General features: G+C 34.3%; 1 protein-coding gene across 8 annotated transcripts in view; it reads left to right on the plus strand.

The window, feature by feature from the left end:
• UBR2 (ubiquitin protein ligase E3 component n-recognin 2) overlaps positions 1–18218 on the plus strand; it is a 93210-nt gene that overhangs the window by 14966 nt on the left and 60026 nt on the right. For all 8 annotated transcript variants that reach the window (XM_081140956.1, XM_081140955.1, XM_081140958.1 and 5 more), the window contains exons 3-8: positions 4183–4261; positions 6340–6453; positions 11174–11304; positions 12753–12891; positions 13771–13833; positions 17523–17643. In XM_081140956.1, coding sequence (XP_080997082.1) covers positions 4183–4261; positions 6340–6453; positions 11174–11304; positions 12753–12891; positions 13771–13833; positions 17523–17643 — 647 coding nt within the window. The remainder of the gene's footprint in view (positions 1–4182; positions 4262–6339; positions 6454–11173; positions 11305–12752; positions 12892–13770; positions 13834–17522; positions 17644–18218) is intronic.

Below are 18218 nucleotides of genomic sequence, written 5' to 3' on the forward strand. Positions count from 1 at the left end.
TGCTCTTCCTACTTCAGTTAAATTGCTTTCACATTCCTGTTCCACATTTTCATTGTGGTTAGTGGCAATATCATATTTATTGTAAATCAGCTACTTTCTAGGATTTACTCATGTTTATATACAGGAAAATTTTCCATTCTACATATGTAAGATTTTTTAAACCAAATACTTTGCCGTCAGATAAGATACTAAGAGTAATATCAGAGGGGCAGAGATGGTTTTGTTCCTATTCTTTCTGGAAATAAAAAGCTCTCCTATGTAAGAACCACTTGATTCCAGTAAGAAGAGTTGTTTACTCAGTTTCTTTTTTCAAAACTTGAAGACTTGATCTCTTTTTTAGCAGAGTTCTATTTTAAGACTGTTTCTTCTTTTAAGATCGTTCATTTTACTGCTGTGTTTCCATAGTATGGACAAGCCATAATTTATTTGATTGTCCTATTAATCAAGTCAGAAATGAAGAATTTCTAGGTGGTTTTTTTTTCTCCCCCCATAGCAAGTTGTGCTGCAAAGAGCACTCTGTACATACAGGGGTGGGCAAAAGTAGGTTTACAGTTGTATTACAAGTAATACAATAATAAATAAATAATAATACAAGAATAAACTTTCACGTACTCACAACTGTAAACCTACTTTTGCCAACTCCTGTATTTGTACACCTTTCAGTATTTTTCAAGGTAAATACCTAGAAATAGAATTTCAGTGCTATGTGTTGTCACTGTGGCCTTCAGTATATTAGAAATTTCCCTTATTAACCCTGCTGTCTCTGACCTGGGAAAATGAAAGTAAGTTGGTAGGTGATGTCTCCTAGATAATCTAGTTTGAATTACTGTGGTTGTCTAAAATGAGTTTTATATTCTTTGGAGATTTGTGATCATTTTTATTTATTCTGCACCAGGTTAGTTCAGAATCGAACATAGAAATACATGGGGTACAATGTCAACTTTACATGTATGCCTTTGTCTAGATGTTAGGAAATAGTAGAACTACAAGTAGATTATTATGGGGTAATCCTTTCAAGTAAGGAAACTCAGATTTATAGTACCAAAATTTCCCTATTGGTACCCTATCTGTGTTGTTTTTGTTGTTGTTTTAGGGAAAATTTATGTATTTCGAAAGGTACAAATTTTAATTTTACATTTTTAACAGTAGTTAACTCTTGTAACTCACCTTCTATCAAGATATAGAACATTTCCAACTGACTAGAAATTTCCTTGTTAACAGGTTCAGTCCCTACATAACCACTGCTCTTAGATATTTCCCCTTAGATTAGTTTTGTCTGTTCTAGAATTTCATAAAAATGAAATCATATTCTTTTGTGCCTGGCTTCTTTTACTCAGCATAATGTCTATCAGATTTATCCATGATGTTATGATTATTAGAAATCTGTTCCATTTTAAATTAATGAGTAATAGTCCATTGTATGAATGTACTGTAATTGCCCATAATTCATTGTCCTGTTGATAAATATATGGATTGTTTCCAATTTGAGGCTATCATGAATAAAGCTTCTATGACCTTTTGTTTGAACAACTCATTTTCTTTTTTTAGTGGAAATTTTTTAAATTTAAAGGAAACAAAAAACTGTAATTTATTACACAAATTATATTAGCTTGTGCCAACGTTTTAAATGCAACATATTAAAGTTTTAGGCATTATTATTCTGTACTTAATCATACTTCTATGTATTTGATACACCAAATAACATAAATCTTACACTATTAAATATCTTCAGCTTTTTATGACACATTTTAGGAATATGAAGACACTGTTAAAGGATAGGTCTTTCTAGATTCTCATACAGTGGACACTATTAGCTGATACATTAGTAGCTGGCTATGAGCATTTGTAAACAAGTCTTTTTGTGAACATGTTTAATTTTTCATGGATTAATCCCTATGAGTTGAATTGCCCAAAGGGAAGGCATATGATGAACTTAATAAGAAACTGCCAAAACTTTTTCCAAAATGTTTTTTGTTTCCACCATGTTTCATACACCAGTGATGTATGAAAGTTCCACTTGCTCCATATCCTCACCAACAGCTGATGTCGTCATTCTTTTCCATTTTTGCCATTCTATGTAGTGGTATCTCATGGTTTTAATTTTTTTTTCCTCACCTGAGGACATACTTTTTAAAAAATTGATTTTTGAGAGAGAGAGAAACGAGGGATTGAGAGAGAAATATCAATGTGATATTGTTTTAAGATTGATCAGTGGGTTTATATATTTGGCAGATGCAACCATTAATTGATGTTTTAGTAGTCACTGTTGCTTGTTGCCTAGGTCAGCCATTTTCAACACATGTGCTGCAAGAATTTTTAAAATATGCAATACCTGACTGTTTAGTCAGGGTCACTGACTCCTTTTCCCTTATATTTTCAAATTTTAAAAAATGACAACAGCCAGCACAACAATATCCATCCACTGTGAATGAATCAAAATTATACCTATTTTTTGTCAGATCAGCAAAAAATATAATTTTTGGTGTGCCACAGAATTTTAGTAGTTAGCTTATGTGTGCAACAAGATGAAAAAGGTTGAATATATCGCTGGTCTAGATCATTCTTTTATTAGGAGGTGGCAAAATGGTGATATTCTAATTTATTTTATCTTTTCTTTATTAGCTTGTTAGTTTATTATTATTAAAAGAAACATAGTCCCTCACCAATCCTTTGATTACCCTGAGCTACAATTTATATACGAAAGGCAAAATAAACGCTGGTTTTTTTCTAGAAGAGCAATTTCTTAGTAAACCTATAGTGAACATAGTACTTAATGGAGAACCTTATAGGTATGTTTAATATCTAAAACAAGACAAGGATGCCTACTATTATTGCTACTTTTTAGCCTATTACTGGAGGTCTTTGTCAACAGTATAGGGAGGAAAAATCAAAGGTGTAAATGTTGTAAAGAAAGAGATAGAGCCCTGGCCTCTGTGACTCGGTTGGTTGGGCATCGTCCCATGCACCAAGCAGTTGTCGGTTCAATTCCTGGTGAAGGTGCATGCCCAGGTTGCGGGCTGGATCCCCAGTAGGGGGCGTACATAGGCAGCCAATCGATGTTTCACGTTCACATCGATGTCTCTCTCTCTCCCACTCTCTTTAAAAGTCAATGAAAAAAATCTTTAAAAAAAAAAAAGAAATGTCATTTTGTACATACTGTATACTCATTTACCTTGAATACAAAGGACTCATGAAAAAAACTTTAGCCCTGGCCAGGTGGCTCTGTTGGTTGGGGCATCATCCTATACACCAGAAGGTTGTGGTTTCGATTCCTTGTCAGGGCACATACCTGGGTTGTGGGTTCAATTGCCAGTCGGGATGTGTATGGGAGGTAATCAGTCGGTGTTTCTCTCTTTTCCCTCTCCTTCCCTTCCCCTCTCTCTAAAAGTTAAAAAGTAATAAAAGTAAATAAAAATTTTTTAAAAACATATCCTTGGGTGAGAATTAAAAAGAAACAAACTTTAGAACTTTAATGAAAGACATAAGAAATAATCATGGACATGATAATTTACTCTTATGAGAATGTTATTACTCCTGAAGTTTATCAATAAATTCCAAGTAATCTGTCATAATTTTAGTGATACAGTTTTTGAGGAACTCTATAAACTTAACCTGAATGATGTGTAGAAGGATAAATAAGAGTTTGTGAATGTTAAATAAACCTTAAAAGGGAGTTTTCTGTCCTAAATGTTAAGGCATACTGCAAAGCCTTAGAAATACAGAGTGGCATGGTATAAGAACAAATAGATCACTCAAACATATTATAGAGCCTAGAAATAGGCCCTAGGGTATATAGGAACTTTGAAGACCATTAGTTTGAAATACCTGTTTGGAGGAAGGTACTTGAAATCACAAGATATATCTTAAGAATTCGTAAAATTTAAAATCTACTCCATAACATCTGTATGTTTTAATATAAAATATGATTTCCCCGAATCTTTGGGGAATCTACTAATATGTGCCTTTAAAAACTGTTAGTATATATCCAGTGTGAGAAGCAGGTTTTTCAGCTGACTTCATTGATCAAAGATCTGAGGAGATCTTTGGGAATAATATTTCCCTTTTAACACCAAGGCTCTTCACTTTCACTGCTCTTCTAGGATGGAATCCAGTCTGAAATACTATGTTGTGAAATATGCAGTTATTTTATGACACTGATTTTTTCTCTCTCTAATTTTACAGAGACTGTGCAGTTGATCCAACTTGTGTTTTATGCATGGAGTGCTTTTTGGGAAGTATTCACAGAGACCATCGATACAGGGTTAGTAATGTCCAGATAATAACCATACCCAGTATTGAATTTTATACTAGATACCTTTCCTGCTTTCTTTAAATTCCAAGATTTAACACCAAAACGGGGGAGTGGTTTAAGAAATGTGTTATTTAAACACCATTAAACATACGATGGCAATGTAGAAATGAATTATGAATTCAGACTTCCTGAAACACATGGTTTAAGAAAGACAACGTGGATATCAGCTCCTCCATATTGGTTTTCAATTAGTTTGTTTTGCTACTTTTTTATGTTTATTATCTTCAGAACTTTAGGCTTGTGAAGGGGGTTATCAAAAATCAGAGGATAAAGTTGAGAGTCAGAAGTGTGAGAGGAAGGTTCTTAAAGGGGGAATCTGTGAGACAAGGAGTAAGGAAAAGTGACAGGATTATGCATTTAAGAAATGCTCTATTTATTGGTCATCTTCCACAGAAGATTGGTCCTTTCTTAATATTAAAAAAGCATCCCCTAAAGTGTAGAAGAGGGCTCAACTCCAGAACATAAGATGCACCAATTTTTTAATGTTTTCTCTTATAATACAGTCAATAGTTTCCCAAAAATCAGATATGTTTGCTTTTAAGTCAGGGATACAGACAAAGGCAGATTATTACTAAGCCTGTCTTGGTTCCTCCACTAGAAATTGAAAACGGAGCCATGAACATTCAAAAATTAGGGAACTGTTTTTCACCCTCATCTCAAATAAAATGGTAGAAAGGGAATATTTCAGTCTTATTATTTCAGAAGCTCTGTTGGTTCACGACTTTTCCCCGTTTTTTGTTTTTGTTTTTGTTTTTTACTATATCTTTATTGATTTCAGAGAGAGGAAGGGAGAGGGGGAGAGAGAGATAGAAACATCAATGATGAGAGAGTCATTGACGGGCTGCCTCCTGCACGCCCCCGACTGGGGAACGAGCCCTCAACCCGGGCATGTGCCCTGATCGGAAATTGAACCTCCATCTCCTGGATCCTAGGTCGATGCTCAACTGCTGAGCCACACTGGCCGAGCTCCTCCTGTTTGTTTTTATTCACAGTACCCAGGTATTGATAATAATGAACTAAAAACTGCTACAAAATTGAAATTGTATTTTTGTGTTCTCTTTGTTTTCATAAATCCGCAGGAGAACCCCAATTTCCTTTAAGCTGTTCTACCTATCTTTGGTAATGAGGACAAGCATGAAAACTACAGGGTGGGGTTATCATTTTCCAAATGCTTGCCTGCCCATGTTTCTTGACATATATTTTTGTACCCCTGAGAGTAACTATCTTTTGTGGGTTTATATTATTTGTGATACATAACACACAGATACTTTCTTTGGGCAGAATATATTAGGGCTGATCTAAAATTTGCACTTAATAACCATTTTTAAACGCTCAGAATTTTTTAAAAAGCAGAATTTCCAGTCTGCCAATGATTAGGTTTTGTCTTGCCAGATCCCTTGAATCATTTCCATATCTTAAAAGTGTAAGTAATTCTTGAACCCTGCAGGTGGTGAAAAGGTTTTTTATGACCAGGCAGTTTACTTTTGTATTTCCTGAGCTTCCTTTTCAAAGAATGCTATTTAGGGAGTGTGAGAAAAGAAAAATAAGCTATTTTTAGTTTTTGCTGCTTACTTTCTCTAATGCAGATGCAGCACTCTTATTGGACTCTTCTAGGGGACAGCAGCTGTTAGGATTCTTGGTAACTCTTGAGTCTGGTATGTTACGCATAGCACTGTGTAACGGCCACATTACACCAGTTCAGCCAGAGTCCAGCCCCAGAACCTTCATGATTCTCTTAGTTAAGGAACTTAGGTAGGTGGAAATATTTTACCTCTTTAAAATATCTGTAGTTTTCTAGTTCACTACAAAGTAGCTTATTTTATTTTGAAATCGCTTAAATTAGCTTACAGGCTTATTTAAAATAAGCTTTAAAACATTGAGAGGTTTGTCATTTTATTTCATTTCATCCTCCAAAGAAATTTAAACACTAGCAGTGTTATTTCCTTAGTACTTGCTATTCTTATTTATAATCTGATAGTCCTCAGTAAACACTTATTGACAAGGTGCTTTGCACTTTTTTTTTCAAGATGACAACATCAGGAGGTGGAGGTTTCTGTGACTGTGGTGATGCTGAAGCTTGGAAAGAGGGTCCTTACTGTGAAAAACATGAACTTAATACCTCTGAAATTGAGGAAGAAGAGGTAAAAACATTTCTAAGGTGTTGTGTTTTTTTTGGTATGTGTGTGGTTTTTTAAGGAAATACTGTTTTAACCATGAGTGTAAAATATTTTGGGACATAGGAATAAGGTTATGAGAAACAGATAAACAAAATTGTCCTGTCGCTATTAATAGTAACCAGGTATACTTTAAAAGTTTTTGCATTTTATGGATGCCCTACCATTGCTAGTAGTACAGACTTAAATTCTGAAAATTTAGTTCAATTCTACTTTTTATTTGTGTGAGGTTTTATTTTATTTTAAGCATTTATAAGGTGTGTTTTTTTAAGTTCTCATTTGTTACTGAAGGGATTCTTTTTGCTATTAGTTAACTTAATTGGTTTTTGTCTATTTGTGTTGTGACTAAAACTTCATAAGCCAGATACGTTTCTTTTCTGTAGCCATACCTGGCAGCCAGTTCTAATCATCTGATAAATCAGTGACATTGGATGTGTTATGCAACCAAGTGTAGACACGGTAGCTCAGTACAAATTATACTTACTCCAGCTGTAAATATGTGCTTTAACAAATTGTTGATCCTGCATTATTTTTCTCTAACTGATATTTATAATGATGTATTTATAACTAAATAAGTACTTGAACCTCTGCTGTTGCTTGTGATAATTTGATGTTTGATTCAGGATCCTTATTTCAGATTATATTTTTAAATGAATACATTCCAGGTACTTTTGCCCTATTAGTGGGTATGATACGCATTTGGGGCAAGTGGGCATTAATAATCCTTCCTGGTGTTCATACCTCAAATATTTTAACAGAATAACCAAGACTTTATGGTGTAGGACAGTTTCTTTTAGACTGTGTTCCACTATGTTTTGGACAGATAAAATTTGTGCAGAATTATTCAGTGCTATAGAAAACATATATCTTGTGTTTTATTTGTTTTGTCCAAGTTTTCTAGGATTTGCTACATAGAGACACCAAGTGGTAAGGTGTTTGGATTTCTTCACTCCTATTAGAGCAACTTCATTTTTATCTCTCATATATCAGATTGGAGTTCTTTTGTGTGTAAAAATACAAACAAGACAAATGAAGATATATTTGAAAAAATAGTTTTGCTTTTAAAAAAACTGAAAACCAGTATAAAATATTAGGACTATGGGAAGAAATATTTGCAAATCATGTATCTTATAAGGGTGTAGTAGCCAAAATATGTATCTTACAACAATAAAAAAGACAACCCAATTAAAAATGGGCAAAGGACTTGAAAGGCATTCCTCTGAAAAAGCTATAGTACAAATGATCAACAGGCACATGAAAACATTCTCAACATCATTAGTCAGTCTTTAAGGAAACGTAAATCAAAACCACAATAAGTTACCCTAGGATGGTTGTAATAAAAAAAAGGAGAAGTTGGTGAGGATGTAGAAAAATTGGAACCCGTTGTACACTGCTAGTGGGAATGCAAAATTATTTCAACGCTATGAAAAACAGTTTGGCTATTTCTCAAAATGTTAGGCATAGAATTGCCATATAAGTCTGTAATTTCACTCCTAGGTACATACCCAAAAGAATTGAAAACAAGTATTCAAGTAAGTACGTGAACATGCATGTTTGTAGCAGCATTATTGACCATTGCCAAAAGGTGGAAATAGTCTAAATATCTGTCGATGAATGGATAAACAAATTGTGGTTTATACATACCATGTACTATTACTTAGCCATAAATATGAATTAAATACCAATATCCTAAAATATGAATGAACCTCCATAACATGATGCTAAGTAAAATAAGCCAGCCACAAAGTTCACATATTGTGCGGTTCTATTTATTTGAAATATCCAGAATAGATAATATTATAAAGACAGAACACAAGACTGGTGGTTGCCAGGGGCAGGGAAGGGGAGAATGAATGGGGGAAAACTGCTTAATGGGTAAAGGGTTTTACTTTGAAGCAACAACAGAAATGTTTTAGGACTAGATAGAGGTGGTAGTGACACAAATTATGTATATACTAAATACCACCAAATTGTTTGCTTTAAAATGGTTAATTTTATGTTCTGTGACCTTTTTTAAAATATATTTTTATTGATTTCAGAGTGAGGAAGGGAGAGGGAGAAAGAGATAGAAACATCAATGATGAGAGTCATTGATCGGATGCCTCCTGCACGCCCCCTACTGGGGACCAAGACTGCAACCTGGGCATGTGCCCTGACCGGGAATTGAACCCGGATCTTCTAGAGCATAGGTTGAAGCTCAACCACTGAGTAACACCAGCTGGGCTGTTCTGTGAATTTCATCTCAATAAATTATTTAAAAAAAGAAAAACTTTAGGACTTCTGGTTGTTTTGATGACTCTTCAGTTTCTAGTTTATTTCTAGTTTTATTTCAGTGGTATGAAGAACATCTTTATTCATGCCTTATTTGCATATTAAAACAGTTAAAATCTTTATTGTAATACATATTTACATTTTAAAATTCAAACATTATAGAAATGTGTCACATAAAAGATGAAAATTCTCCATAATTTCCACTGCCTTCTGAGATAACCACAGATAACCTTATTAACGGTAAGGTGTGCCTTACATTCTTCTAATTTGAAAAAAGAGTACATCAAAGTTGACTCACTGAAAAAGGCTTGCATTCTCTAACAGAAATGTAATCAAAGAACTATAATTATTAGTGATAATTGATATATAACATAGGATAAGTCATTTATTTACCCATTCCAGCTGACTCATCCTGTGATAAGAGCACTTTGAGCAGAAGTCTTTCCTAGCCTTTAGTTTGCCATTGTACATATGAATAGATTTGCACAGCCTAGCATCTTTTCACTGCAAAAATAATTCGTACTCAGTGGCCATTTTTCAAGAAGTTAACATATGCATACAAAGATAGCACAGGAATCTATATTTCTTGGCCTGCCTCAAACTGGGTTAATGTAGCAGCAAAATTACCAGTATTATGTATTTTTAAATTGATGCATACTTCAAATAGGAAACAGCTCTACCAGGCACTGGGATTTTGCAGAACAGAGTTTGGACACTACTGGCTAGCATTCTCAATAATTGGCAGTTGTTTCTGTGCCAGGACCACTACATTCTTGTAAATCCTGTTTATTGTAATTCTTCAATCTTCTAAATGCCTTATATTATGGAACATATTGTAAGAAATAAAGTGACTATATAGTAAGATAATATTTTCAAAGTTCTACTTTTTTGGTGTAGTGCAAGGTTCATATTGTTACTAATATCCACTCTTTTATGAATCTCCAGGAGGTACCAATTCTAGTTCCTTCTTTGTACAGGTGGTTGCACTATCTTAACAGCTTCTAAAGTCTATAAGAAATAGTAGTAAACCTTACTAGTAGGATTAAAAAAAAAAAAATTTTTTTGGTGAGACATAAAAAGCAACCTGTTGAGAAATAATGCAGGTAAAAAATAAGACTTCAAAATATCTTTTATCATACTTTTTTTTAAAATTGATTTTAGAGAGAGGGAGGGAGGGAGAGAGAGAAATATCGACCCGGGATCCTACCCCAACCGGAGATCAAACCCAAAACCTAGGCACGTGCCCTGACCCGGAATCAAAAACCCATGACCTTTTGGGGTATGGATGACACTCCAACAGGCTGATGCACATCAGCCGCAAAAGCCAGGGCATGTCTTGCCTTTTTTCCTCTGTCTTACGTGCTTCAAGCCCTAGGTCCATCTCCTTCAGGAATCTTTGTCCTTGTCCTCTTTCCTCCCTCCTTTTTATCCCCTTTCTCCGTTTGTTTTGTATCAGCTCCAGTCGGCTTATCTTTGTGTGGCCTTATGAATAGTTACAAGAGTGTGCTGATTCTCAGTGCATGATGCTGGAACATACTGATCTTTTTATTTGAGAAACGAGTATAACAATGTTTAGCCATTAAGCTAAATAATGTGTTTAGATTTAAGATAAAACATTAAGATTAAAAACATTTTGCCAACCTTGACTGAACTTAATATATGTTTATAGTAATACTTTTTTACGTTAACCTAGAAATTTAGTAACTTACTGTTAAACCTAAAGTAGGAAGTTCCCGCCCCCCGGTGTGGCTCAGTTGGTTGAGCATGGAGGTCGGCACCAGGAGGTCGGCGGTTTGCTTCCCAGTCACGGCACATGCAGGGGTTGTGGGCTTGAGATGTTTCTCTCCCCCCCCCCCCAATAAATAAATAAATAAATATTTTAAATAAAGCAGGAAGTTCCCTGTTATATGTATATACAACCTGTGAGTGATTCTTATAACATCAAAGAGCAGTTTTCTTACCTTGTTGACTTCTTACCTTTATAATCCTAAAAATCAGGCTCTTCTTTATACCTGTAAAACTAAATATTGGTTGTCTGTCCTTAGATAACATTCCTTTGTTTATTCTGGAAATTGGGGGTTAGTAGGATATGAAGCTATAAAGGTGATTTGATGTTAGGTTTTAAAGATCCTGGGATGTCATTCTAAAGTTTTTAGATTTATTTATTAGACATTGGAGTGCCATCAAATACTTTGGTTCAGTTGATTTCAGTAATTGGGATAATATTGAACAGAACTTTCTAGGAAGCTTGATTTGGTAGGATATAATATATAGGATCAAACTGAAGAGAAGCCAAAGTTTAAAATTATCAGTCAGCTTTTTACAGTAGTATTTTGAGGGTTGGAGGCAGAATGGGAAAGAGGAGAATTAATGTGCATTTAGTAAGGTTGCGTTTTTCTTCTGTTCTTTTTTTCAGGATCCTCTTGTTCATTTACCAGAAGATGTGATAGCACGAACTTACAACATTTTTGCTATTATGTTTCATTATGCAGTAGAGATATTAACCTGGGAAAAAGAAAGTGAATTACCAGCAGATTTAGAGATAGTGTAAGCACAATCCATTTATTTTTTGCATTTGTATTTGCTCACCCTCAATTTTAACCATTTTGATTCTAATTCCTCATATTGACTTTAATATAGCTAAACTAGAACATAATCTTTTCTTTTGCAATAATTAATTTTCAGCAGAACAATGACCTTGATTTTATACTTTTAAAATATGTGTGATCCACTTAATTGGTAGAGGTTTCTCTCGGTTGATTGGTTGGTTGAGTTGGTTTATAGCCATATTTTAGCAACGTGAAGGCTCTACCACTTATTTCAGTCAAAGGCAATTTTCTCTTCTTTGTATGATAAAACTGGTAAGTTAATTCCACAATTCTTTTTGTTTTGTCTGTCAGGTATGATTAGGAAATGAGCTCTTTGATGTGAGTTTTCTGGTTTGACTAAATGCTCAAACTCAGTTTTAACCATTTTGATTCTAAAATCGTAGAAAATATATTCCACACTTTGAACTTCTTTTAGTGTACATGTAATGTATTTACCATTTGTACTTAGATTATTGAGGAGGTCACACACTTGCGATTGGAAACTGTATTCTGCCATAGCCCCATTAAGATTAAGGACTAACTTTCCCTTGTGAGTGTGCTTGCCTTAAGCAGTCTTCTCTTTTACTTTTTAATTCTAACCAAGCTTGTTGGAATTGTTTTCATAGTTAAGATTGAGTGAATACAAGTTGGAGTGAGAGTTTAAAGGACATCAGTGGTGGTTCTTTTTTGCTTTCTCAACAGTATTTCAGATTATTAGTTGTGAATTAAATGTTTTTAATAAGATGTTGAAAATGAACCAGTACCTCATGACTTTATCTTCATGTACTTCAAGTTGGGAACCATTGATCTAAGATCCAAATTTAGACCCTAGAGAGTAGAAGAGGTGGTTTTTTTGTTGATTTTTTTGTTCATTTGTAGGTTCAGGGCACCAGCATAGAAAAGAATCTAACTTGTTTCTCTTATACTGTTTTACCATCTTAGTAAATGGCATTCTACCTACCCAGAAGTCTGAATCACCCGTATCCATTTAGATTTCAAGTCCAGAGGTTCTCCTTCTTTCAGATTTTGCTGCTCTGTTCATCTCCAGAACTACTACCCTAATCACTATGTGGGGTAGAGGAGAATTGCTCCCTTTTAAGAACTACTGATAGATAGCCAATTCTGACCTCGGGTCTCAGATTACCTCTGGCAGTTCCTCTGTGAACTCCCAGACCTGTTTTACCCTGCTCTAGCATCCTACCTTTGATAAAAGCCAGTTCACATACAATTATATGTCCAGTATCTATCTTCCTCACCAGATATAGTGTCATAGAGCATGGGGACCACAGGTGACTTGCTATAGTTAGTACCGAGCACATTCCCTAGAACAAAGTATGCTCTTAATAAACCAGTTTAGAGCAAAAAATATTTAAATAGATAACATATCATTAATATTTTATCCCACAGAGAGAAGAGTGACACCTACTATTGCATGCTGTTTAATGATGAGGTTCATACCTATGAACAAGTTATTTATACTCTTCAGAAAGCTGTTAACTGTACACAAAAAGAAGCCATTGGCTTTGCAACTACAGTAGATCGAGATGTAAGTAATTTTATTATATTGATGTCACATTAAACAATTGAACTTTTACTACAGATAAGTTACCCTAGAATATAGAATTAGAGGTATATATGCCTAGACTATTTTTTCAATTTCACTTGAATATTGGCCCAAATACATATGGGTATAACTATAAACTGTTGTCAGAGAAAGTTTAAGAGAAAATATAGATATGATTGCCCTCATTCTACCCAGTGGTTAGAAATACTCAGTTTTGAAAGTAGAAATTGTAGAAGCCCAAGTACTATTCTGTATCTCTAGAGAGAAACAGTCACAATATTTGCCTCCATGTTCCTAAATAAACCTTCTTTTTAAAGCTGGTTAAGGAAGAAAAAAAAATTCTAGCAGCCTAAAAGAATAAGTGTTGTCTTATTCAATAAAATATACTTATTAATGGATTGAAAATGTTGGGATAACTTTGAAGGAAAATAGTTTCATTTACTTTTCATCAATGAATAGAATAAATATTAAAAATTGATTAGAGTTGCCCTGGCCAGTGTGGCTCAGTTGGTTGGGCATCATCCTGTGCACTGAAAGACTGTCAGTTTAATTCCCAGTAAGGTACATGCCCATTGCAGGCTCAATCCCCTGTAGGGGACATGCAGGAGGTAGCCGAATGATGTTTCTTCCCCCCCCCCCCCCCCCCCCCCCCCCCCCCCCCGGGGCTTCCCCTTCTTTTCTCTCTAAAAATAAATTAAAAATCTAGGAGGGGAAAAAGTACAGTTCAGTTGTGGTGGTGGTGTTTTAAATTGACTTAGAGTTGTTGTATGCTCAAATATGTTTATTTGTTTACTGGTTCAAAAGTTATTAATACCTGATAAAATATTTTTACAAGTTAATTTTAAATATCTTTGTTTACAGGGACGTAGGTCTGTTCGATATGGAGACTTCCCATATTGTGAGCAAGCAAAATCTGTAATTGTGGTAAGTAATTTTAAAACATGTCTACACAATTATTTATTAGTTTAAAACTAGTTTCATATTTTGGCATTTATGAAAACATTTTTCTGCTTCTATGAATGTAAAGCCAACATTAACCCAAAATCGTGTTTGAAGATATGTTTTTATGAGCATTGCATTATTGCTTTATCTAGTTTTTTAAAGCTGTGTAAGATTAATATAGAAAATGAATGTTTAGATGACATATATATTTTCTGCCTTCTTATTTCTTCATCAGAGACATCTCTAGAAAGTCTTTTGCTTTTGTCTTGTTTTGTTTTTGATAGGGTTTCACGTTACTTTTTAAGAATTAAACGCCTTTAGCACCAAGATTAGAATTCAAGGGAAGTTGTTTCTTGGTACCTTATAGCAAGGTATGCTGCATATCTTAATAGCATTTATTACACGTATTATTTCTCTTAAAGAAAACCTCCCCACATTTAAATGTATTTTTAAAAGTTAGCATTTATTATTTTCCATGTAACTGCATTTTATGTAAAGGTCCTTTTTAAAAAATAATTATATATATATTGTGAAATGTTTTTAGTAATACAGATAAAAATAGAGATAACACAATGAACACCTGTGTGTCCACATTATATACATTATTTTTTTATACTTATTTTAAATATATAAAATAGTATATAGTCCCCTATATTATCCCTTAATTCCACTCCCCTTCCCTTTTCCCTGGCGATAACTACTTTCATGTATTCATTTTCTCATTCTTACGCATACCTTTATACTTCATCTATTAAATATAAACATTATATGTATTGATTTGGAGGCCTTTAAACATATAATGACTCATACTGAATGTACTATACTGCAGCTTGCCTTTTCATTTCAGTGTTGTTTCTAGATTTATCTGTGTTGATACATGTATCTGTAAAGTATTCCATTGATGACTATACCATGATTTTTCCATTCTCCTGTTGATGGAAAGTTAGGATATTCCCAATTTTTTACTATGACTAACAGTCCTACTGTGGACATTATTTTGTCCCCTTGTTGCAAAGATGCAAGTTTCTCTAGGGTTTATACCAAAAATGGAATTTCTAAGTTGTTAGGATATGAGTATTTTAATGTTTATTTCATTTTTCTAAGCCTCCAAAATGGTAATACCAGTATACATTCTCACCATCAGTATATGAGTTCTTATTTTTGCACAGTTTTTCAAAACTATAAATTGTTAAGTTTTTAATTTTTGCCGATCTGATGCGTGCGAATGTCATCTTGTAAGTTAAATTAGCATTGCCTTCATTACAAAGTTCCTTATTTCATATCTATTGTATTGATAATTTAAGTTTTCTGTGAATTTCCTATTGGCACCCTTTACCCATGTTTTTCTGTTGGGTTATTTGTCTTTGATTTAAACTTATTTGTAGGGTAGTCTGAATTTTCATCTTTTGTTGTAAATATCTTTTCCCAATATATGACTTATTTTAGATTTGTTTCTGGTGCCTCTCATTGAGCAAAAGCTTTACATTTTAATGTAGCAAAAATATATCTCTCTCTGATTTGTACATTCTGTGTCTTATCTAAGAAATTCTTCCTTGATATTTGGACATATGCAATTTAATGATGCATCATAAACTGTGCTGTGATTATGTAAAAGAATAGTCCCATTCTTAGGATCTGTTTCCTGAAGTATTTAGGGATAAGGAGACATGATGCATATAACTTAACCTCAGTGGTTCGGTTCATTTTTAAAAAAGCACATGTGTGTATCTTTCTGTGTGTGGAAAAGGATAATGTTCAAATGATACAGTAATTGGATAAAACATTTACAATAGATGAATCTGGGTAAAGGAAAGGGTATTTTTTTTTCCTTTTCATTGTTGCTTTATAACTTATATGTTCAGTAATGTTGAAATTTTTCCTTTTGTTTTATTTAAATCCTCACCCAAGGATATGTTTATTGATTTTAGAGAGAGGGGGAGGGAGGGAGGGAGGGAGGGGGGGAGAGAGAGAGAGAGAGAGAGAGAGAGAGAGAGAGAGAGAGAAACTATCGGCTGCCTCCTGAACACCCCGACCAGGTACCGAACCCACAACCTAGGTATGTGCCCTAACTAGCAAGCCAACCTGCCACCTTTCAGTGTATGGGATGATGCTCCAACCCACTGAGCCATACTGGCAAGGGCTAAATTTTTTCTTTTGTAAAAAATTAGTGCTTGTAATCTCTGGTGGTGGTTGTATAGATATATTCATAATACAGAATAGAAAGTCCAGAAATAGATACCAGTATGAGGAAAATCTAGAAAACCACAAGTGCATTTTAAGAGAGGAGGAGAGCTTCTTAACCAAGACTAGAACCCAAGGAGTTAGAAAAGAAACACTTTTGACTACATAAAAAAATTGTATAGCAAAATAGTCCATTAACAAAGTCAGTAGACAAATAGCAGATTTAGAAAAATTATTTCTAACTCATAGAGTAGACATTTAATGTTTATGATTAACACAGCACGGATAGACTATCAAGTAGGGAACAAATAATAAATAGAAAAATGGTCATAAGACACGAAAAAGTAATCACAACAGAGGAAATGCAGGTGGTTGATAAATATGAAACAAGACTCAAACTCACTAGTAATCAGTGCAATGACAGATTTCATACCCATCAAATGGAGAAATTAGAGTGATAAAATATCTTGCTGGCAGAGATGCAGAGAACAGGAATACTTGTATAAAAATAAATTGCTCCAGCCCTGGCCAGCTGCTCAGTTGTTAGAGTGTTGGCCCCAGGAGTGAAGGGTCACAGGTTCGATTCCCCATCAAGGGCACGTACCTCCGTTGCAGGTTCCAAACCCACCCGGTCGGGGCTCATGCAGGAGACAACCAATCGATGTTTCTCTTTCACATCTGTATCTCTCTCTCCCCCTCCCTCCCTCTTTTTCTTCCTCCCTCCCTTCCACTCTCTCTAAAAAAATAAATGGAAAAAAATATCCTTGGATGAGGAGTCAAAAATAAATAAATAGCTATAGCATTTTTGGAAAACAATGTGGTGTAGTAGCCTTTAAAATTTTACTTCTAGTAATTTATCCCATAGAAATATAAGCACCAGTAAGTGTGTGTACAAAGATGTTTAGTATGCTTTTTTTGTAGTCATGGGAGACTGAAAACACACAGAATATGAATGCCCTTCTCTAGAGGATGTTTCAATAAATCCATACCACAGAATATTGAGTCATTAACCAAAAATATCGGTTAACACAAAGATTCACAAGAGTATATGTAGTATCCCATTTTTGTAAATCAAAAATCTTTTTTAATGTATACATGTATAATATGTATAAATGGAGAAACTTTGCAAAGGTGTACTGTGTTAATGTGTGGGCTATGGAGATGGGGTTAAATGGGAGGGGAGAAATTATTTGTTGTTAAACAAAAAGGAAGGGGAGGAGTATGTTAAATGAAAAGTTTTAATGGACTAAATAGTCATTTCTACAAAGAAGATAGACAAATTGTCAATAAGCACATGAAAACATGCTCAGCATTACTAATCGTTAGGGAAATGCAAATAAAAACCACAATGAAATACCACTTCATACCCATTAGGATAGTTATTATAAACAAAATAATAACAGATTGTAGTTAATATGAAAGAAAAATATTAGCTTTTTTCTATAAAATAGCCATTTTAAGTTTTTTTCATCCTGCCATTTCTTTTTAAGAGAAATACCAGTAGACAGACAAAGCCACTTAAAGTTCAAGTTATGCATTCATCTATTGTCGCGCATCAGAATTTTGGTTTGAAACTTTTGTCTTGGCTGGGAAGCATTATTGGATATTCAGGTAGGTTCATAAAAGCTGGTGCTACTTAGCTTAAAAATCAGCTCATATGCCCTCATAAAACTGTTTTGGAAAAAATATCAAGTGGAATAATTCTTTGCTTTAATTTCACATTTTAAAATGCTGTCTCAGAATATCTGTTTGCACAGAAAAACCTTTGTTTCCCAAATTTCTATCCACAGGATTTTATTTTTTTTAACATTTTGTCCACTTAAAAAAAAAAAAAAGTTTTTATTGATTTCAGAGAGAGGAAGGGAGAGGGAGAGAGGCATAGAAACGTCAATGATGAGAGAATCATTGATTAGCTGCCTCCTGCATGCCCCCTACTGGGGATCGAAGCGAAAATCCAGGCATGTGCCCTGACCAGGAATGGAACCATGACCTTCCTAGTTCATGGGTTGATGCTCAACCACTGAGCCACACTCTGGGCCACAGGATTTTTTTATATGCATACAAAGGGTTTTGTGTTCAAATAAATGCATGATACATTGTGTTTTAACAGTTGGTAAATGACTTTGATATGCTAATGAAATCTAAATCTCACAACTTTATAAAGAACCTTTTGGTACTCTTTCACT

The sequence above is a fragment of the Miniopterus schreibersii genome (genome assembly GCF_964146895.1).
Source record: "Miniopterus schreibersii genome assembly, chromosome: 6".
NCBI classification, from domain to species: Eukaryota; Metazoa; Chordata; class Mammalia; order Chiroptera; family Miniopteridae; genus Miniopterus; species Miniopterus schreibersii.